Source organism: Crocodylus siamensis, chromosome 6 (assembly GCF_052110815.1).
Source record: "Crocodylus siamensis isolate JL-2025a chromosome 6, ASM5211081v1, whole genome shotgun sequence".
Taxonomy (NCBI): Eukaryota; Metazoa; Chordata; order Crocodylia; family Crocodylidae; genus Crocodylus; species Crocodylus siamensis.
The window spans coordinates 85,379,275-85,402,616 of record NC_143400.1 but is presented as its reverse complement, the minus strand read 5'-3'; the positions used below and the strand labels follow the sequence as shown (position 1 = coordinate 85,402,616).

General features: G+C 41.7%; 1 protein-coding gene across 1 annotated transcript in view; it reads left to right on the top strand.

Annotated features, from left to right (window-relative positions):
* SPATA16 (spermatogenesis associated 16) overlaps positions 1-23,342 on the top strand; it is a 131,987-nt gene that overhangs the window by 66,975 nt on the left and 41,670 nt on the right. Inside the window, exons 4-6 of the mRNA XM_090054135.1 lie at positions 1,898-1,982; positions 18,986-19,133; positions 22,021-22,167. Of these exons, the coding sequence (XP_089910261.1) occupies positions 1,898-1,982; positions 18,986-19,133; positions 22,021-22,167 (380 nt within the window). The remainder of the gene's footprint in view (positions 1-1,897; positions 1,983-18,985; positions 19,134-22,020; positions 22,168-23,342) is intronic.

The following is a 23,342-nucleotide window of genomic DNA, read 5'->3' as shown; positions in this document are numbered from 1 at the left end:
TAGTTCACTTTTCTTTCTGCTACAAAGAAGCCAGGGCTGGAGACAGAGAGGATAATTATTGAATCAGTCCCTCCCTCCCCAAATTTCTGGTGTGGTAGAACAAAAAAAAAAGGCCTCTGACTCCAAAAATATAGGCCTCTACTATTTGATCTTAAGGAGGGCTGCTTCAATTCATCATAGACGCCTTGTCTTTCTTATGGGCCAGATGCAGAAGAACAGCAATCGCTCATGCACATAAACAACTAACACATTGCAGTACTAACCAGCACTATTTCAAAGGGAACTGGAAGTACTACAGACCCCCCAAGTTATAAATGGTGGGTAATCATATTGAATAGCTGTATACCTTTCAGACTTCTGGAAGAGATTATTTAACTAGGATTACTTCGCCCAAAACACTGACTGGTTCTTCCCAAGCCCCTTGCTCACACTACATCTTGACTCAAGCAGAAGGTGTTGCATGAGTTATTTGGGCCTTCCCTTCCTCCTCAGGTTACCTTCCTTGCTACTTCAGTTAAGTATTTGGGGTGAAATCCCAACCGCAACAAAATATTTAGTGAGGCCGGGTTTTCACCCTTGGCACGTTCTGCATGAAGTTACAAGAGCACTAGCTGTGTCTGGTGAGCCACTGCATGCTTTGTTCTCTACTGCAGCCAAAGGGATTTTTGCCAGTGTCTTGAATAAGAGCTGGCTGGGACCTTAGGGTGAAATCCAGTCCTTATATTCATGGCTCTTACGGGAATACCCATCCCCCAGTGAAATCAATGGGAGTGCTGTATATTTACCAGTTCTTAGGTTTACAATAGAGTACAACAATATGTTACCCCCTGATACTAGGCCTGCTTTGAAATGTTTATTGTTACATCCTTGTATTTTTGGTTATATCTCATTAAGAACATAATACAGGCTTGAAAAACACATTCCAAAAGGGTATTACAGCAGGATTGGGATTACTGGTTGCAAGACGGTTTTAACTAGAGGGGAAATTTCTAATTCAATTTACAGTAATGTCAAAGAACAATTAATATATAGGCAAAGATAACAGAAACATGCAGAAGTATACATTGATAGCACTACATCAACAAATAAACTTTTGGTGCTAGTAATTAGGTACACAAGATTATTATATGTTTAATTGACTAAAGTGACAATTTGGAATTACATCTAGTCACATTTAATTGGATTTGGAATCTCTAGAGGAAAGGAAATAGAGAGCAGTGAGAGGAAGCAGCCATAAAAGCAAACTGATTTTCTAAAGTCTGTTAAAGCACTGCATTAATATCCATTGTACAATAGTTTTTAATATCCCCCCGGTCTAATAAGAGTAATGCAATGGTTTTAACAAACACTCTGGGTAGTAAAGCGTATTTAATTAGATACAAAGATAGCTGATTACTTTGTTTTTTGGTGTGTGTGGTTTTTTTTAAATAGCATAATTTAATCAAAGGTGAACTATGTTTGACTTTGCAGTAGACTGAGATATTCTCAAGCTCCCATGTTACAATATATTAGCATCCCAGTGCTATTCTGGAAGAAATTTAGACTGTATTTAAAGTATTTTAGCCCATAAATACTTTAAAGCATAATAAGAAATGGCTAGAATAAAATATTTTTGAGCAGCCATTAAATATTTGCGCACAGTATAAATAGAAAAGCCATCAAAGGGAAAAATTTAGGGCTGTTTACTCGCATATAGTTTAGCTACATAATAAAAATGCTTACTGTATTCCCAAAATGTGTTTTTTACTGTTGGGCAATGACTGATAGTTACTTATAATGGTGTACCCTTTTTACACAAACTTTATATTCAGTTCATTTTATGTTATCAGGTTTAAATATTTGCTGCTTACATCTTTTCCCCATCCTATACACTTGTTTGTTCTGCTTTTGTCATTAGGAGTGCCATGATTGCTGACTACATGTACTGGCTGTCAGGAGGCGGTGAGCAGCATATAAGCAAGCTCATCAAACTGTATTGGCAGGTAAAAATTGATGGTACAACTTGGAAGGAGGCACCCATCTCACTATTAGAAGCAAAATGAAGGATTAGTACTTAAAAGACTGCCGACAAAGGGAGCTCTTGGGCATATCAATCATGAGACATTGTATAGTACTAACGTATTTGTAATGAAGTAAAATTTCTGGGATTAATTTTAAGGGTGAAATTCAAGGTTGTTAACCCTTGGCTCATACTTCAATTTTATGGACTATTATAAAATTTAATTCCTGATACTATACAATCCCAAGAGCTTCTTTTTAAAGTGTACCCACAATAGTTCTATTTTCTTTTTTGCAATCTGCATGGTACTAACTCTCTGATACCTTTCTGTATTCTTGCACCGGAAGAAACAAGACCTCACAGACTGTCTCAAGGAAAACAGAGTACAGTAAAAAGGATATCTCCTTAAGGCCCCAGTTCTGCAAAGATGAACTGTAAGCATTGTGAGTAGTCTTCACAGCTTCAGTGGGGTACCTTACTCAGTTGAAGACTGCTTGTTTCAGTCAGGTATACAGGATCTAGGCCCTGATTCGGCCAGTCACTCAAGCACGCACTGAACTTTAAGCCCGTGAATGTCCCCTTTAAATGTAATGGGATTACATGTGCTTGTACGTAATCAGGAGTCTAAGCACTATATTGGATCAGGGTCCATGTCCTTAGTGTTAGCTCCCTGGGTCCTTAGCCTATTGCATATACCATATACTGTATCTATCAGCATCAACCACTGCATAGGAGTCTCTCACCTCCCATTGTCTCTTCTCTCCTCTGTTTTTAGGGGCTGGGATAAGAGGGTAGCAGTAGAAGCAGATCAGCTCCTCTCCTTACTCTTCAGCTGTGGTCTTGTTTTCCGTTTTATTTACTTTAGCTCCCTGCCTCTGCCCTTTTTGCTGGTGTCTTCCTTCCTTATTGCCAAAACTGGCCCTGAGCAAAGCACACTGAAAAGGCTGCTCTTCTGGCTATCCACAAGAACTGCTTTACGGACTAATTGATAGTATTAGAGGAGATAGCTCCCATTCCAAATCACTTTGTCAATAGCTGATGAAATGGCTCAGAAAAATCCACACAATCTATAATAGTTTCATATACTGTCCATGAGCATTACCATACAAAGAATTATCAGGGCCTGATTCTGATCTTCTTTACACTGGGACGGTACTGGCAAAACAATGCTAGTATATCCCATGGAGGGTGAATTCGCCCTTTCCAGAATTGTTAGCTACATCCTCCCAGTTCTTATTTATATACCAAAATAAATTTCAGTTCAGAGCAGCACTGTCTTCCAAAACTACTATGAGTGCAAAGCATGTCTAGTTCAGAGTATTACCCACTGGGACAGGGTTTGCTGTGCCTGTGAACTTTTTCAGATGCCTTCAAGCAGGGGATTTCTTCAATATACGGTAGTTTGATTTTTTTTTTCCCCCACTGGGTTACACTCATTTAAAATCCTAAGCTCACAGGCTTTGTAAAGAGGTCATTTTCTATCATGGAAAATCTTCCTTTTACTCTTAACACTTCTCTCCATGGATTTCCCCTTGTTGGCATCATGGGTTCCAAGCTTCTTAGCTTGAACTCTTCAAAGTAGCAGGGAACAAATCAATGGGTGTAGACTGCTCCTCACCCACTGCAATAGACCCATGTGATCCTATTGCACAGCGGGTTGGTAGGAACAGGAGGGAAAGGATGCAGGGAGAGGTGCCTTGCCTGCTCTTCCCCAGATTGCAGTATGGGAGTGAGGCTGCAGCAGGCCGGAGTAGAGACAGAACCAGAAGCTCTGTCACTATGCAAAGCCTCTGATTTCCTTTTAGGAGATAGGGGGAGGGAGGGAATTTCAGTCACATAACCTATTCCAGTTCTTAGTATTCCCTTCACAATGGGAAAGAACCAAAGGATTTGTCCAGTGGCTGTCCCTTTGCTAACTGTTACCCTAGCCAAGTGCTCCAGCTCTATTCCTATTCCTTGACCTTGATAGCTGAATCATGGGTGGACACAGGCATTCAAAAAGCCCAAGCCTGAATTGCTTCCATCTTTTCAGGCTAGTCTAACCTCCATAGATTGAACCAACTTGCAAGTGAACAGACATTCACTTTTGATACCAGAAATGCATCCACATGCCTGCAGTGCTCAGACTAGAAGCCAGTGGGCGCTAGAGCAGCCCTCCCTTCCCTTTAGCAGCAGCCACGAAGCTAGGGGGAAGCTGAGCTGGGGGGCGGGGGGGAAGACATAGCCACTGAGTATGATTAGGGAGAGGTTTAAACCCCCACCCTGGCCTGCAGGGACCCCAGCTGGCGTGTGCCTGGAGGGGGGGAAGGGGGAAGCAGCCCCTGCCAGGTTTGACCCCAAGCTGGGGAGGGGAGCATGGCCAGACACCAGCCCAGGCAGCGCCTCAGGAAAGGGGGGGGCAAGGAGGGGCATTAAACTCCCCTGTCTCCTCTCTGTCCCACCAGCACAGGGACCCCAGCCAGGGTCCGCCCAGCTTTCTGGCCCTCTGGCCACTCATGTGGCAGGAAGCATGGCCAGAGCTGACCTGGGCAGCAGCCTCAGGTGAAGGGGGGAAAGGCAGGGGGCTTAAATCCCCCTGCCTCCCCTCTTAGGCATGGGCACAGGGACCCTAGACTGGGGCTACCCAGTTTTCCCCCCCTACTTGCTGCTCATGCAATGTGGAGCATAGTCAGAGTCCACCTTGGCAGCAGCCCCAGGCAAAGTGGGGAGGGGTCTGCCCAGCTGGCCACTTGCACGGCAGCGGACATGGCCAGAGTCAGCCTGGGCAGCGCCTCATTACTTCTCCCTAATCCCCTTTCCCATCTCCCAGGAGATCCATCAGGAATTACCCATCTGCAGACAACGTGCTATAAATGTATTGCATTGCCTGGCACTTGCTGGCTCCCTGGGTTGGAAGCTGGGAGCAGCTTGTTGGGACACAAGGGAGTACTGCGGGACTGTGATTTCACTTGAACTAGGGAGGGGTCTGGGACAGAAATTTCATAAAGCGGTTTGACCCAAATCAGTTATGTCTGATACTACATTTAACCAGGTTTATCTTAAACTAGTTTCAGCCATTTTGAAACCAGTTTATGTGCACTGAACTTCTGTTCTGTTACAGGTTTGAACCAGTTTCTGATCACTTAAACTGATTTGAATGTAACTTCTGTCCCTAGCCTTAGCATCAGAGGCCCCACTAGCTCTCTTGATGCACATACAATAACATCTTATGTAGAAGCAGGCAGTCATTCCCCTGCTTCTTTTCTGCCTGTCCGTGGAGCTGCATTTACTTCTCTTCCTTATCTGCAGAAGCTTTCAGTTGTTAAATATGATCTTCCCTAGACACTTGGTTTTCCCTGAGAGACATGGATTGCTTCACTGCACAAAGTCAGTGCCTTTAAACAAAGTCAGTGCCTTCTTTGGCATAGGCTAGCCTGAATGATAGGCAGCAGTGTACTCCCACTCAAGTCAAAAGGAACAGCACTGGGTCCCTAGAAAGCATTGTGGGTGAAGATGTTCCAGTACCGCCATCACAGCCTTTATCTTTATAGCTAATGAATTCCGTGCTTTTAGCAACAAGGGCCACTTCAATGTCACTAGTGCACCCAGTGACAGTAACACAGTATTATGTGGGATGTGACCCTGTGTTGGGACCTGCCACCTCATGATGATCAAGCAGAGATAATAAATGCTAATCTTTATATTAATATTGTCTCTATCTGTGGATAAAACTGAAAATATCTCGTCACGACTATCCGTGCTTATGTGCTTTTGTAACCAAAGCAACAGCTATTGATGCATGCTCCTTTTCTTGTTAACCATTCCACTCCTGTTTCTGTAGGCAGCCTCACAGTTTTGAGGGAAATTTACAGAAGAGGAAGCAAAGAGATGCGAAATAGGATAGTGTAGATCTTTACTTTCCTAAAGAGAGCGTTTTATCATGGGAAAAACTAAGGTCCATCATACTGAGCTCTGAGCCAACTTCCTTATGCAAGTTTTTCAGGATTTTAACAATGACTTTTGTTTCTTCTCTCAGTGATTCTTCTGTTGGAATAAGCCCTTTCTCATTCACATCTTCTGCCTCTGTCATTGCTTTCAAAACATTGCCCCTCCTTGAGTCCTTCCATTGACTCCTTTCTTATCACTGAATAAATGACATCTGAAAAGGTTGGTATTATTTTGCCTTCTCCTAAATATTTGCCTTTCTTCCTTACTCTATAAGAACTGCCATTTATGGGGTCAAAGCAGTAATGTCCATCTTGTCTGGTGTCCTGTGTCATACAAGGTACTGAAGGGGAGAGTAAACAGAATATGTGTTTCCCCTGTTCCTCTCCTGCTTGCTGCCTCCAGCATTTAAGGTCTACTCCATATGCTCACACCAATCATTTCCTCTTATTCCTCCCTTTGTCTCCTTTTCCTTTCTTGATTTTATGGTTTCTATAATGCTGCCCCTACCCCTGACATCATCTGCTAAGAGTCCTCTTGCTTCTTTGTTATTTGTATTAATGATTAGACTTCTTTTCTCTGCTGATGACCTACATCCTTCCCTGTGTTTTCCTCCTATTATAATCATTCCTCTTTATAAACATTTCTTTCAGCTGCAAGAAGCCATAGGCTGCCTATAAATGTGCTCGGGGGTGGGGGCGGTGTTTTAATTAGAGCAGTTCCCAGACAGCCACTCTAATTAAAACAGCTCACTGTCACATGTATCAAGTCCCTGCACATTTCAAAATGGCCATGGTGTGCCTTATCTAAAGCTAATTCAACGAGGTTTAGATAAAGTGTCCCCACGGCCATTTTGAAACATGTGGGGGCTTAGTGCCTGTGATGAAGAGGTTATACCAGAGCATTTTGATTAGACTGTGAAATAGGCTCAGTTGAGTCCTCCGACACGTTCTCATTAGAACAGGAATGAGCACGTCTATAGCCACCCATAATAGATGTTAAGGTCGGCAAAGATCACTGGGATAGTAGTAGTATCTGATCTACATAAAATAAGCAATAGAATTCCACACAAGTCATTGCTGTGTCAATCCCAGTGATTTGTGATTCAACTTGAAACTATCTTTCAGAAAGACATTTCAGTGACTAAGAATACTTTCCATCCCTTGTAAACACCTTTTCTTCTTTAGCTGTCCTCACTGTTAAAACATTTGCACCTTTTCTTCAACTGGAATTTGTCCAAACTGTTCAGTGATTGCTGGATTAAACAGCCCTCTTGTCTTGGATATCTTCCCCATATAGGTATTTACAGATCTTGATCAAGGCACCTCTTCATCTTTTCTGCAATTAGCTAAAATAGATCAAGTTCACTTAAGTCTTTCACTGCAAGATCTTACACTGATTGTGCATGTGGAAAATGTTGGGTAACATGGCACTCTATTGTTTTTTTAATAATAGTATTTCCCTTCTGCTCCACTCTGAGATGCAGGGATAAGGCTGATTACAGCTGAGCAAATAATTTACTATATATATTTCTATTCAATGAATTAATCCTTTGTCTCCATTCACAAAATATTTTTTTAAATATGGGTTGAAAACAAGCATAACCTCGATGTCTGGTTTAGTTGCAGTTGGTTATATAAAGTATAGGGTTTTTTATTTTATTTTCTGCTGAGTGTTGTGGGTCTCCCTCTGGCTCTGAGTTAGGAAGACTTGCTACTTAACTGTAGTAGTTCATACTTTTAACAGGTCTCTAGCTGTTGTTGCCAAGATGGCAACCATCACAAAGCCACTTCCTGCCTAAGTGCTTGATTGAAAATAAAAGCTCTATGGACACATGGAGCTCTAGGACTTGGCTTTCCATGAATGTTTTTGTTAGTTGAAATTTGCTCAAATGTTTGCAGAGAGAACTTGAAAGGGGCGCTAGCATAGCCAAGGCATATGTTTGAAAATTCAAACAGAATTTGTTTTGCTCTGGTCACCTGGTATTAATATGAGCATCAGCCTTTTCCTCATCTGGGATACCATACACAGAGAATAATGCATGTGTTAGGAAACAACTAGAACCAATTCTACAAGAAGCTCCCTTCGTCCTTCAGGGTGTTGAGTTCCTCCTGAGCAGGGATCAAATGCCTTGAAACCCCATGCAGTTCAGCTTCAGCAAGATGTTGACAGCAAGGTGAAGAGCAAGAAAACTCTGACTATAAACATAATATCATCATCAGTCTTCCAACTATGGACTAAACATAGTTTTATACACTGGTTCTTGATGTACATCCTGTCATCCACATGATATGACATGTCAGATTTCCAAGTTAGTGGTAGAAAGACTGTTACACGGTGCTTTTAGTGGAGTGTCTGACATGAGTTGACAGTTTAGCCTCTTTGGATAACTTGGACATCATATTAACAAGAACATGTATTTTGCCTTAGTTCTTGAGAACACCATAGTTACAGGTACTTCAGCAGGTCTTACTGTTTTATTTTACAGCATAAGGATCCCCTCCTGAAATCCATAGTCAGCAGGTATTTGGCAAGTGCAAGCACTTCGGATTGATCCCATAATTTTGAAACAGCATAGGCAGGAGAGGGAAACGTCCAAGTTACATACATCCTTGTAGACTTTATTAGCTGTTATTTCAAGGTGTATTTATAACTTCTTTCACTGCAGAAAATACTAACATATTTCAGTTTCTTCTCATCTTTCTCAAAAAGAATACGCTGGCTGATTCATATTGCACAGGGGGGTCTTAAAGGCTAACACAAGCTCAATCATTTGAACTTTTCATTTTTTTGTTGAAATTTGGGGTGTAATGATCTTCCTTTTCTTTCTCTTGCATTAAGAAAACCACACACAGGAAGAAAGGACACTGGGCTGTCTGGCTGTAATGTCTGACCATATGTTATGACCATTAGCTGTATCATTTTGAGCAAGTTATTGAGGATTTGATCCAGAGACAGATAAAGTCATTTTTGCCTCACCTCTACTCTTTCCTCCTGTTCATTCTCTTCAGGGAAGAAACTAAAGCAAGTCCCATCATTGTAGCATTTGAGCATTTTATAATCCTTAGTGCAGTTTTCCTCATTAAACTTTTTGACACCTCCTCTGACGGGGGAAGTGCTATCTTTACCGTCTTACAAAAGGAGAACTGAGACCATGGGTATGTCCACACCATGAAGGCACATCGCTCAGTCACACTGCTCTGGCACTAAGTCCCACTTACCTGTTCCCACGCTGCATATGTCAACCCCCGAAATGAAGTGGTGAGGATGCCCTGACAGATATCCCTGGCAGTATCCTCAAGGCCTGTTTTTTTGGTGTTCTTGAGACCAGCAGCTGGAGAAGCCCCAAGGGCATTTATCTACCTCATTTCTAGAGTCAACATACACCAAGTGGGAGTGGGTGAGTCCAGCTTATTTCCTCAGCAGCATGACTGCTGCCACAGTGTAGGCATCCACTAAGGAGACTTGCCCAAGATCATTTAGGATGACTGTGACAAGGCTACAGGAACTGAACCCATGGTCACTGTTCCCTAGAGCAGTGGTCTCCAAAGTGGGGTGCGCACACCCCAGGGGGTGCGCAAGATGATCCATTGGGGTGCGGGAAGAAACTATTAGAACTTCTATTTCTATTTCTATAAATATACATATATTGGGGGTGCGTGCTCAAAAATTTTTTACTGATGGGGTGCACAAATATAAATATACATATATTGGGGGTGCGTACTCAAAAATTTTTTACTGATAGGGGTGCACGATCAAAAAAGTTTGGAGACCACTGCTCTGGAGCCTAAGACCTAGAGCTTTTCTCTTTTCTGATAAGTTATTTGTAAGACACAATCACATCAAAATTCCAGTCTTGATTTGGGCTTCTCAGAGCTTCCTTTAATGAAGTGGTAATGAAATACACATTCAGGATATGTTCAGAGCACAAACTTACCAGGTCTGGCAGTGGTGCCTTCTCACACACACATTTCTCTACGGGCTGCCTCCCGGAGCAGTGTTGAATCCATGCAATGCGCAGATGTGGCTAACCAACACCGTCTTTCAACAGTAGATTTATCTGCCTTCGGTGCCACATGAACACAGCGCAGGAGGGAAGCACGTGGAACCACACAGCACATTTGAGGGCGTCATTGCTAGGCCTGACCTGGTCTGAAATGCTGTGCCAGAACATTTACGTCTCAACATTTACGTTTGGGCATTGAGGCCTACTTTGTTACACTACTGAGAGCACAATTTAGCCCTTTTCTTCTGAGATTGCAGAGATCACTTTTATTCTTATTTTTCACTGTTCCATAAAGAGACGGTGAATTTATACTATGTCTGATGCTATTTTTAGAGCTTTTTATTGTTGTAGTTGTTGCTAGCATCTTCATCCAAGAAACTATTCTGTAAGTATATCACCAAAATATTTTAAAACTGTTTTCCATATATTTTTCCCTTTTCCACTATGCTTGCTTCCTAATAATAACGTATTTAATACCAGACAGTTCAGGATTGTAATTGGCTGAATCATACTTGTATTTTCGCACAAAGAGAAGGTAATATTTTAATGTCATTCTTATTAAAACAGAGAGCTTAATTATCTCTAATATAAGAGAGAGATGGGTTTATTTCAGCAATGTGTCAGGTCAATATAATAGACAATACATATCTTGGTCATAGTTTGTAGCTATTGAAGTCCCAATATAAAGCATAATACAAAACCCAATAAGAATGTTAACTGCTAATGGAGCCCCATATGTCATGCCATAAAATGAGTTGTCCAAAGAGAGCAGTCTGACTGGCTGATGAAAGCTCCACAACATTTTAAAAAACAATGGAAGGGCGTAGAAGTAGTTTGGAAATGCCAGGAGCGGGATTCGGAAGAGATGCTATACAGGGGTGATGTGTTTGCTAGGCAACAGAGGGAGCAGATCTTGAAGGCTGATGGGGCATCTCTCCAGGGAGGATCCCAGGACATCAGCCAGGAAAGTTAGACTTTCTGTGATGCTCCTAAGACATTAGCTTCCTCCTAAGCTGCAAAGCCTTACTCCCTCTTTGACAGGAGATGTAGCCACTTAGGAGCGCCTCTGCAGTTCCCAGCGCACTGTCACCACCATTTCCACTTGGATATCTTCTCTTGTATTCGAGGAGATACCACACTGGACCTTGACTGAAGTCACTTGGAAGGCAGGAAGCGGACAGCAGGTTTCCAAAACACGCTGATGTATAGTCAAGTTGCTGCCACTTGATCAGCAGCTGCCCTTTCTTTACATAACATCCTATCTGCCATTCTGCTGGCTTACCTATGTTGGCTGATGCATCTCCTAAGCCTAAATAAATCTCCTATTTGTAGGCTAGCCTACAAATTGGTCACAGGCTGTCACTAATTGAATGTTCTTTTCTTGTTTGGTTGGGACATGAAGCTGTGGGCTTGGAAGGAGGACTGAAGCCTCCTTTGACTGGCTTCTACTTTTTGCACTGTTTCACTGTTTGCTTCACAGATTCATAGCTGCTAGGGTCGGAAGGGACCTCAACAGGTCATCAAGTCCAACCCCCTGCCATGGCAGGAAAGAGTGCTGGGGTCACATGACCCCAGCCAGATGCCTATCCAGCTTTCTTTTAAAGACCCCCAAGGTAGGGGAGAGCACCACCTCCCTTGGAAGCCCGTTCCAAAGTTCGGCTACCATTACCATGAAGTTTTTCCTGATGTCTAAGCTAAATCTGTTCTCTGTCAGTTTGTGACCATTGCTCCTTATCACCCCAAAAGGCACCCTGGTGAACAGAGCATCACCGATACCAGTTCAGTTTTTCCTGCAGAAGTCCCTAGAAAACTCCAAAAATAAACTTTCTATATCCCCTTCAAGGAGCATATCCCTCTATCTTTTGGGTACAAGAAGGCATCACTGGCTTCATATTCTTTTGTCCAAGTTTTAGATGTACAGCTGACAAGAACAAAATGATTTTGAGTCTTTGGCTCAGCCTGACTGATGTGAGGTTGCCCAGTTTCTGTGGATCCGGAGCAGTGATGCTCAACCTTCTGGCCCCACAGGCTGATTAGTGGTATGCAGCAGGTCCACGTATTGGATCCTACCGGTGAGGTTAGTTTGTGGGGTGGATTCAGTGTGAGGTTGGCACATAAAGTTAGTCCATGAATGTGACACCCCACATGCCAGATGTGGTCATGGAGTGACCCTCTGTGTGTGTGTAGGACCATGTCATCTGACCTGGAGGGTTCCCCACGGCTCTGAAAATTTGGCAGTGGGAGAATGGTGGAAGTATTAATTGTCACATCAGTTAATGCGACCAGAACTCCCCAGTTGCTAGATTTCCAGACCTGTCGGGAACCCAATGGGCCAGATAACATGGCCCCACAGGCCGGATTTGTCCCAGAGTCCAGAGGCTGAGCACCCCTGGTTTAGACTATTTAAAATTCATATATCCAATAATTTAACAATAGTCATATCATAATTTAATGAGAGGCAGAAGGTTAAAATACCCATGCCTTTCCTTAGCACTGACAAACAATTGCAAAGGTTCATCACTGTGTATTTCTTTTTAATGCCATGCTTCTACTTATACAAGTAGGAAAACCCAGCTATGCAGCAGTAAAGTCCCATAAAGTTCACCTCTTCATCTGCTGGAATTAAACTACCACTCACTAGCCAAGCAATCTGTTTCTCGAGAAAGGGGAGACACTTACAAGACAATGTTTGATAAAAGCTGTTTTGACCTATCTTTGGAGTTCCCTACAATTCAGTGGACTAGCATACTTTGCGTTTTGAGACATTCAAGTTGTTTGAATTGAAGGTTAGAGCAATTCTTACCCCCTTCCTAGTCCCCATCATAGGTACAGCAGTGCCTCTTTCATTAGGCCAAATTGTTCTACTTCACTGGCTGCTTCTTTCCCAGCACAAGTTACTTCTACTGTGAGCTACAGAAAGGTTTAATTCCCATACATTTTCAGTTGATGCCACTGAAGGTTTGGATGTGAACGCATGACACAAGAGTTGAGAAGCTGATCCGTGCCATCGTTCCTGTATGTTAGTTGGTGAGGTATCGAGGTGTAGTTCCACTGCTGAATGCTTTCTGAAACAGAAGTGTGGATTCTCATCGTTTGGGCAGCTACAATGCTTGTCATGCCTGGCAGAAATGTATGGAGGGAATTTCAATAACAGTTTAAGGCTAATCCATCTCCTACCCCATTTATTATAGATGTACTTTTTGAATGAATAACAATCTCTACAGAAGGAGGTAAAGCATGGCTCTTCTTTCCCCGCAACATAAAATGACTTTTGTTGAACCATCTAGCATATCTTAAACTTTAAAGTAACCATCTGAAGTGCTTATGTGCCCACCTTTTAGAACTTGGGAGAATACATGGATGTATTTTTTAGCTACTCTGAAAAGCTGATTTTTAAAAATATACTTCATGCAAAAAAATGGGAGAAACTTAAATGCTTGTTAATAACTTAAGAACTTAAATAAGCTGATACTTGATGATGTAACCTACATTAATGAGGAGGTATTACATGGTCAAGAATGGGAAACTTCACCTCTCCTGTTCAATATGTGGTTTATTCCAGCATAAACATATTGTACAAAAGAATATGCTCTGGCATTCTCTACCTATTTTTCCCAAGAAAACTAAAAAAGGCATAAGAAGATCAGAATGGTAAAAAGATATTCATATCAGAGCAGCGACCGGCTTCACAGCAGGGCTACAAAATACTACTTCATGTTATCAAGAATATAGACAACAATGTGTAGGTTGCATTGCAGAGCTCCCATATTTTTAACCTCCGGTCTAGGAGCAATAACATTTCATAGAGAGGGTAACTGCTTTACCCTGGCTGATATTGTTATATTAATGAAAATCGTCAATAAAAACATCAATTTCTGCTATAGTATAAATGCAGCTGTGGATTAGCTTGAACTGCAGCCCTGAAATAAAGTCATCTCAGGAAGATGTCTACATTTTTTACTAATTCTGGATGTCAAGATAATTTGATTTCCCAAATTAAAACTTTATGCCGTTTAAGAAGATTAAGGTTAGGGGGTATATTGGCAAAAGCAAGTGTCACCATCATGAAGAATTTTCAGCAACTCTAATTTTTCTTCTCCTATGTCTGTTATGCATGGAGCAAAATGGAAAAAGATGCATAGAAATATTAAAGTACTTATATAATCTACCATAAAAAGTTTTCATAGGAAAGCTGTGTTTCTTGTAAATCTACATGTTCATTTAATGAGTTTTTGACAATTTTTTGGAAGGCATGAAGGGAATAATGCAAAACTGTTGAGGCTAAAATTTAAGTGTTATTAGAAGATCTGTGAAATTTAATATAAATAGACATAGAATCATTTAAAGTTAGAATCATTCAGATATATGGTACAGAAATGGGTCTTCAATATACAGGAATATATGGTGGTCCTTCTGCTTAAGAAATATATATTTAACCTTTTACTCTCCTGTAACAAAGTTTTTTTATTTAGGTAGTGTTGGAGTGATATTGTAGCCATGATGGTCCAGGAATGATGTAAGAGGAAAGATTTTTTTTATTTTTTTTTTTTTTGGGGGGGGGGAGGGGGTTAACATCTTTCATTGGACCACCTGCATAGTTGGGATAAAGTTAGACAAGCTTTTGAATGCAAGGCACTCTTCATCAGCGCTCAGCTTAGGGCTTGCTTGCTTGCTTGCTTGCTTGCTTGCTTGTTGTGACAGTACTGTAATCTCAAGCTTTTCTTTGCTATATCCTGCAAATGTTCCTTTTTCATATTAAAATGGATCTGTGGCTCCATAACGGAGTTTAAAAATGGAAATACTCCTTTAAACACTCAGAATTAGCACTCCTAATGGTTTCTTTGCAGACTTTTTCTGATTCCAAACAGCTTTAAAACAAAAGCTTTGGGTAGGATGTAAGCAATACCTCCGGGCATATACCAGTCACCAAATACAAGAACAACCTGCTCCTGTGATTAAGTAATTTAATAACTGTCTATTAAATAGTTTCTTGAACCATCTCAGGTGCTGTCTTGTCTTGGAGACAAGATTATGGACTGAAAGGATTAGTCTCAAAGTATGGAAAATCTTATGGAAATGCCCACTGAACCGTTACAACGTTCTTTTGGATCTCACTGCTCCATATGTCCCTGATTCAGTGTCCAGTGGATGGGCTTCTTTCCACTGATTTCAGTCAGCATTAGATCAGGTCCTGTAAGAAAAAAAAGAGAGGCCTCTATGAACCTGACTTGCACTAGCCCCAAAAGAGAAGGGGAGAGGGAATATTCCTTTAGTAAACACTTGTTTTTAATATAGAGAAAATATTCATTTGTGACCATATTCTAACCATCAACATACTCTGGCCATTGTATATACATTACGTGGAAGGTCTAGACCAAAAAGACATAAGAAGAGAAAGCTTTAAGGATCTTGTTGTATATAGTTTTCTTTCAAAGTTTTTTATGCAATGAAGTTTTTATGTCTTTGAAGACTTTAATCCCATAAAAATACAAAGGGTAATAAAACAAATAGCAGGGTCAGTAGCTGGGGAAAAAAATTGCTTTTGATAATACTGGTATCTTCTGTAGGAGTATTGAGCAAAAGCTGTGGAACTGCTTTTTATTTTTATCCTCTGAGTAATGTTTTACTGTTGTTCTGCTCTGAGCCAGTCACTATTTGTACACTGCGTAGATGCTTTATGGGCATGAGGTGGTGGAAGGGTTTTATTTGCAAAAGCTTATATTTTTCTCAAGGATATAAGGACCATTTAGAATACAGACCATTCTCAAGGACCATTTGCCTAAATGTATTTAGCCAAAAGTGAGCTGTGCAAGCAAGTGCCAGGAAAAACTCCATGTCGCAACTCAATGCCCGACACTCCATTTAGACTATATATACACATTACAAAATTATTCTCTATAACATAATGGCCAAATGTTAAATACTGAGTGCCTGATATCTGAGTATACAATATGTCCAACTTAATGTGTGCCCCTATCTGCACATGATGTTGGTTAACTGTGGATGCAATTAACTGAGCCTCTGGTTGTTAAAAATGGATTTTTAATGGGGTGTTTTGGTGGTATCTGTAAGAGCCCTTTCACTCTAAAATCAAGTTTTGTTCATTCTTCCTCACAAGCCTCAAAGGGACAGGAAAAAAGTAGGGTTCATACAAATATGAAATATCTAAAATAGCTTTCCTGTATTTTAGAACAGTTATTTTATGGTCTGATATCTCTCATCTTACCAGTGCTAGCCTCAGAGATGGTAAATATTTATCACTGGAAAACTGGAACTCCATCTTCACGAAAGGGAACAATTTATAGCATGATATCTGGTGGTTTGTGATACAATGGACACTTTAAAGCTGTCCAGAAACGAATGCTGTCTATTATAGACTATGGAGGAGCATGCATTTTAATCTCTGCTTTCCCCTGGTCTTTATTTAAGGAAAAAGAAGGCAGGGTTTTGGTTTTGAAGGCCTCAGATCTTTGACATTTTAGAAGTTATGCTAGCAGATGGGAATCAGTGGGCAGAGTGCAGGTGATTCCTTAAAAGCAGAGGTGTCAAACTGGACTGGTCCATGGGCCAGATAAACAGCATGGGACCAGCCCCATGGGCCAGATTGGGTCCACAGAGACCCCTGTCCCCACAGGCCAGATCCAGTGCCCACAGAGCTAGCTCCAGCTGGTCAGGGGCTGCACTATACATGGCACCCACTCTGGCCAGATCAGGAAGCAAACCACATGCGGTGCCCTCACCAGACAGTCCTGCGCGCAACGCAGGTCCTGGACTGGCCGGAGTGGGTGCTGGATCCAGCATGTGGGAGATGCCCAGAGCGCCCTCCCCCACAACACGCCAGATCCAGCACCCAGTCTAGCTCATTTGGGAGAGCACCGTACATGGTGCCCAGTGCATGTGTGCTGTATGCAGTGCCCACCCCGGGCTGATTACAGCAGGTGCCGTATGCAGCTCACCTCCCAGACTAGCTGTGTGCAGCACAGTCTCTGACTGGCTGGAGCAGGAATCACAGGTGTTGGATCAGGAATGCAGGGGCAGTCCTGGACTGGCCCTGTGTGGAGCCAGCACTGGGGGCCAGATAATGCCTTTGACACCCCTGGTCTAAAAGTACAATTGACCCTCCCCTTCCCCATGCCCCATCCCCCCTTGCCCAAAATCCAGTCTGAGTAATTGGGAAGGATATACGATACTCCACCAGGGCAGATGTGGAAGCAGTTTTCCCCACCAGCCACAGACCCTCTGGAGTAGTCTTGCAGCCACAAACTGGAGAAATGGACCAGATCTTCTCAGATGCACTTTGCCTATCAAGACCAGTTAGCACAATTATCCAGGCTGATGGCATGGATCTATGTGTCGTGAGAAATTATGTGCGTATAAACGACTTACTCCCTGCATAGATTACTGATATCCTGCCCTAATCTCAGCACAGTACAATTGCACCATTTCTGGTATATTCAGAGCTGTCTGAAGTCACGGAAAGATGGGAGGATTTGAGTCTGAATGCAGTTTATCTCCAAGCTACACCTTATATTCCAGAACTGCATAAATAAAGGAATTGATTCAGTGGGGAACATTACATGTAGCATGGTCTTACAATTGTAAGCATACGTTTTTCTCGCTATAAGAATGACTTTATTCTTAAATTTTGCTTCTGTTAAAAAATGTGGGTCTGCCTTTTGTGAACAGACTCTTCAGCAGAGCTAAGCAGATTCCATTTGTAAGACATATTGTACTAAAGCAAGCAGATCAAGGCACTCTTTTCACTGGATCCAGCATTCTCCTTCTTGAAGTAAACTCATATAATACATACCAAAGAACCTGTTGTTTAGGAATATTACAGAAAAGGACACAGATACTTTATTCTCAGTGACTGCAGCCTTCCATTCCAGCCTAGCAGTTGTCAGTGGAGCACATTACTCAGAAATGCACATTTTTTTTCTTGGGGAATTTTATATCACTGATGGATGACCTTGAGAATTGAAGGAAACCTTGTCAGAGAAATAGCTAGCTGTACCACAGTGGGATTTTCATTGAGTCACTCCAGCTTAAGGAGTCATACATGGCATAAGCTCCCTGTTAAAGCATGCAAATTTTTCTCCTTATGCTTTGTCTTTGTTGATTTGTGGCTGCTAACCCTGTGCAAGTGAATATTTATATGAATACAAGATTAAATGGAATGAAGAAATATTGAAGATTTTATCATCCATACTAGCAAAAGAGGCCGTATGTCAGCAGCGGGCACAGCTCTGCTGATGAGGAACCTGATTTTACAGCAAATGTAGCTCACAGTGAGCTGTATTTAGAGCTGTATCAGAAACAGTGGTTAATTCCTGTCATAGGCGGGTATAGTCACAGTGTTCAATGAGACTGGTTCTGGCTTGCAAATGTTGTGTTTGCGTGGAACTGGAACATCCTATTTTACACTGGAAGCCCATTTTGGGTGATACTTCCTTATGTTTGTAAGGCCAGCACTACATATTGCATAAGAATGTTTTAAGATGTTACATGATTCATAAATTTTGTGCCGATACCCTAGCAATAGGGGTGAATGTTACTCGTAATGCAAACTGTTTAAATATAATATTTTAAGGCTGATATTCCATATAGACCCAGTACTTGAGTCACACCAACCCAAGAGGTAATATGAATGCTTTATAGCGTTTAGCCAGCAATCAAATACTGAATCAGGACTTCACATCAGGTAAAGGAAGTGACCTACAGAGAACATGAAATCAATTTTTCTTTTCATCTTGAAGACAATTTGTCCAAGACTTTTCTCCCCATTGAATACGTAGGCTCACTTCACTGAAAACTGTTTACAAATGTTCTTTCTACATTAAACTGATTTTCTGTGTGTGAGACAGGCAGTGTTTTCTGGAACTAATTTGAATTCCTCTCCAATTAATATTCAAGGCCAAAATATGTTATCTTTGCATGACTGTGCAATTATTAAAGAAAAAATATCATCTGTGAAGGTAATTATTTTTCTTTTTTTCCCTTAAATAGCTGTTCACTTTCTACTGACACGGTATATGTCGTTTCTATGCCTTTTTTAGGCTATGATTGAAGAAGCCATCACCAGAGAAGAATCTTATTCAGTTATGTACACACCATTTGCAACAAAAGCAAAGGCTGACAAAATAGACAAGATGAAAGAAGCCTTTGCTAAAAAACACCCTGACTATGTAGACTACATATACACAGGTAACGGTGCCTTCAAACTGCATTGGAGCGTATTTGTGTGTGTCTATAGCTGACTTTAGTTTGTGGATGTCTTGGGCCAGATCCTACAAATACTTGCTTTCACATGTCATGTAATTCATTCATGTACAGAGGACCAATGGCATAGGCTTTGAACTAGCGCTCAGATAAAGGAGAATTTGACGTACAATGTCCAAAATGTCCTTCTCTGTTTTCCTTATTTAGAGCATAGTTTTTGTTATAAGGTCAGTTTGTCTCTAAAGGCGTGAGTTCATCCTAATCTTTGGGGGAGTTCTGTAGTTGATAGCTCTTGAGGGTATAATGTTTTACCTCTGGTCGACAACATTGCCATCCCTGCTGAGCGCCATTGCTTTCATCACTCCCCACGGAGGCTGAGGTTTCATGGCTATGTGAATGGGTGGTCAAGCCTCCTTCCATACAGAACAAGGACATTGAGTAGGGTCTAGAAGTGAATAAGGTGGAAGGCCTGGGGGTCAAGAGTGAACACTTGGATTCTTTTGTGCAACTCCCATCTGTCGTCTCCAGTTAGAGTAAACCAGAGTAGCCTGTTCTGGAGTTGCTAAACAATTAAATCCCAGTGACCAGATCCTCAGCCCAAGAGAAACAGGCAGGGTATTCTGGAAAGGAAAAGGTAGAAAGAAAGGAACTCCTTGCCATGATTGCTAATTTAGTAACTTAGAACAATGATGACTGATATGACTGATAAGATTCTGATGCTTCACGTTATGGTGCTGAAACAGATAGAGGGAAAAGTAATTACTCGATATCAGCCCAATTTACTTGCGCACATTTGTTCACATCACACAAACCAGCCCTAACTGCTAGCACAGTATGGACAGTTTCTGCAGAAAGTTTGAAACACTGAAATCCTGTTTGCCTTCTAGAAGTGCTGTCTTTAGATCAGAGCTAAAGCTAATTGGTTGGGCCATACGGCTACATTACTCTCCATACTATACTTGCTTTGTTACTATGAACAAGATCTTGAAGACAATTAACACATCACCTTTCAGGAACACTGGAACAAACAAACAAGCAGAGGTTAATAAATCCAAGCATTTACCACAAGGGCATGCAAGTATTTAAAACATATAAGCATATTTATCATTTTATTTCATGTGTAACAAAATCATTGTATAAAAACAGATTACCTTGATTTTATAGGTTGAGAAGCACACGCATGTGGGGGGGGGGCGTTATAGAGAGAAAATAGAGATTCATTTTTCATGGAGGTTGTAAAGTTGCTGTCTTCTGTTTACTTGCTGATGCAACTTTGTGGAGAATTTCCAGGGAACAAAAGTATTGGCATTAAAAGGAGTGTAATATAAAACTCTGTAAACCTGATTGGAAAAGAGATAAATTCATGTCTCACATAACCTCATTCCTCCCCCCCCAAAACAATTTATACCTGTAGTGAGATTTTCAAAAGCATCTGAGTGCAAGCTGCACTGGAAATCAATAGGTCAATAGCTTCCTTAATTTTGTATTTTTTTCATTAAAGGAAAGAAGGAAAAGAGGGAGAGGGGGTGAGAGGAAGCAAGGGAGGGAGAGAAAGGAGGACAGGACAGGATAGGATCTAGTTGTACACCACTTTAATCAATCATTGCTGGTCTTGATCAGTACATGTAACAAAGCTAGTTGCATGGTTACAGCACCCTTCGGACATCAGCAGAGTTACTTGAGTTTTACACTACAGCGACTGAGTGTGGAATACAGCTCATTGACTTCTCTGGAAATGGTACTGTACAGCTAGGCCATAATTGGGTCCATTGTGTGCCACTTCCTGTGTGATGCAAGTAAAGAACGCTAAAAGATTTAGCGTGGCTTTGTTTTGTCTGGTTTGCTTTTGTGAACTTAATGAGGGTGAAAGATGTTAAGCTAGCAGATCTGGAGACTATCACTCCCATATGTTCAAAAAAGAGGTAGAGTACAGACAATACAACATTGCAAGCTGTTCAGCCAACCTACCTTATTTCTGATCTGGAAGGACCAACCTCAAAGGGTGAGAACTCAGTTCATTTTTCCATTCTCAATCGGTCACAACCCTTTCTTGGGGCAGCTGACAATGGTACAGATTAATGTCAATTGAGGTGGTGTCCTTTTTGTGACTTGCCTATTCAGGCCTGGATAGAAAGCACAAAGGTATTTCACATGGTCCAGCAAAGATGCTTCAGCTAGTGGCAGTCATTGTCAATCTTTTTCTGTTTGGGATGGGTGGCAACTTGTGTCCTGCTAGTCAAACAATTCCATATTTCACCTTTTTCTGATTTAAAATGTGAACTAGAATGCTTTTTTTTTAAGCATGTTTTTCAATACCAATGTTCTCCTGAAGTTTTCATTTGAAATACCCTTAAAAATTAATTCAGTAACATTCATACTTATTTCAAGTTTTGATATATTGTAAGGATTCAGTTGTTCCCCAGCTTGTCCTATGATGCCAGGGTAGAAAGGAGGTATATTTTTAAATCCAAATGCACAGCACAGTCCATTTTAAATTTTAGAATGCATCAGAGACAGAAAGCTTTCTGGACATGGGTACGGTTTTAAAGGCAACAGCTGCAACACCCAAATGACTGCTAAATGAGACTTTGACAGACAGTGTTTTATACTTCTGGCTGTAAACCACTAAGTCAACTCTGTATATATAAATGAAATAAAAAAATGAAAGGTACAGCACAAGCCTGCACCTAACAACACCTTTAACAGTATGTTTTTTTCTTCTGGGCACTATTATTTTGAGAAGTTGTTTTGTTAAATTTCATCGACTGCTATATATTGGTAGAACTTTGTTTTTCAGAAAAGTAGTGAATATTGTTACTTCAGTGCTTCCAGAAATGCAAAAGCAGCCACTTCTCTTGTTGTTCTATTCTAGATGCACGTGGGCTCCATCTCTTGCCACAGACAGCTGACTGGGTTTCTCTGTGTCCCCAACAATACTTGTTAACTCTGGGTTTCAAAACCAAAGATGTTGGGAAGTTCTTGGAAAAGATGTCAAGTAGAAAGCTGCCCATGCTTTCAGGTACGTCAGCTTGTCTAGCAGTGTTAATACAATTCAGTGTATCACTTCCAGTGGCAGAAATCTTTCTGCACCATGGGCTGGGGGCTGTGTAGTCTAAGTGGATTCCATTCCTCCTAGAATAGCATTCTTCCTCCTCCTCACCCACTCTATGTAGGCTTTTGTCACCCATCCCTCTCAATTTTGGTGCAAGCAGATACCCACTGGGCACGTCTACATGTGCATATTAATGTGAAGCAATAAACTCCAGCACGTATTGCTCCAGAGTTTATTGCTCCTGGGCACCACATTTACACATGTGCCTGGGACCACAGCACATTCAGCTGGGTTGGAGCAGCTCTAGCTGGCATGGGTCTGGGGGCCAGCCTGCCAGCCCCGGTCTATTCTGACCCAGCTCAAGGTGCTGCAGAGGAGCTGTCCGGAGTAGGGATGCTCCAGTGTGGGGCTCGCTGGCAGGCAGCCCCCACACTAGAGCATCCTAATGCCCCAGACAGCCCTGTCAGCGTCTACACATGCGGTACTGTGAATTAAAAAACTCGGCAGCAGGGTAGTACTTGTACCCTGATGCAGAGTTTATTAGTTTATTCCAGACTAAAATCCCTGCATGTGCAGACGCTGAGATGGTTACTTTGGAGCTAAATAGGTAATTGTGGTAAATGTCTGGTGTAGATGCATCCACTCTGATTATCCTGGCTGTAGAGTAGAAGTGGTGCTAAACTGGTGTTAATCATTGGGGTGCTAAGCTGGGGCCCTAAATTAGTTGCCTTCCCCATCATAGAGTCCTTTAGGCAAGTCGCTTCATTTCTTTGTTCTTTGATTCTTTTTCTGGAAATGGGGACAATAGTGCTGCTTTACCTGCATTAAAGATTATCAAGTGTTTGGATACTTGGATAATATGGTAATGGGTAGGCCTGTGCAAAGCAGAAAGTATTTGCTTTGGATTCAGATTCGGCAGGACAGTGATTTGATTACCTGAATCGCTATCCTGATTTGATTTGGCCGAATCCAAATCTGAAGATATTTGGCACCAAATCTTACTCGGCCATAGACTATACAGGCAAGTAGTGCTAGCGGGCTGAGCCCCGGCTTGAGCCGGCAGCCCCAGGAGAAGCCGTGGCTCATGCAGATGCTCCCCTGGCTGCCCCTGTGCTGGGGTGAGGCAGGCGGTGCTGGCAGCC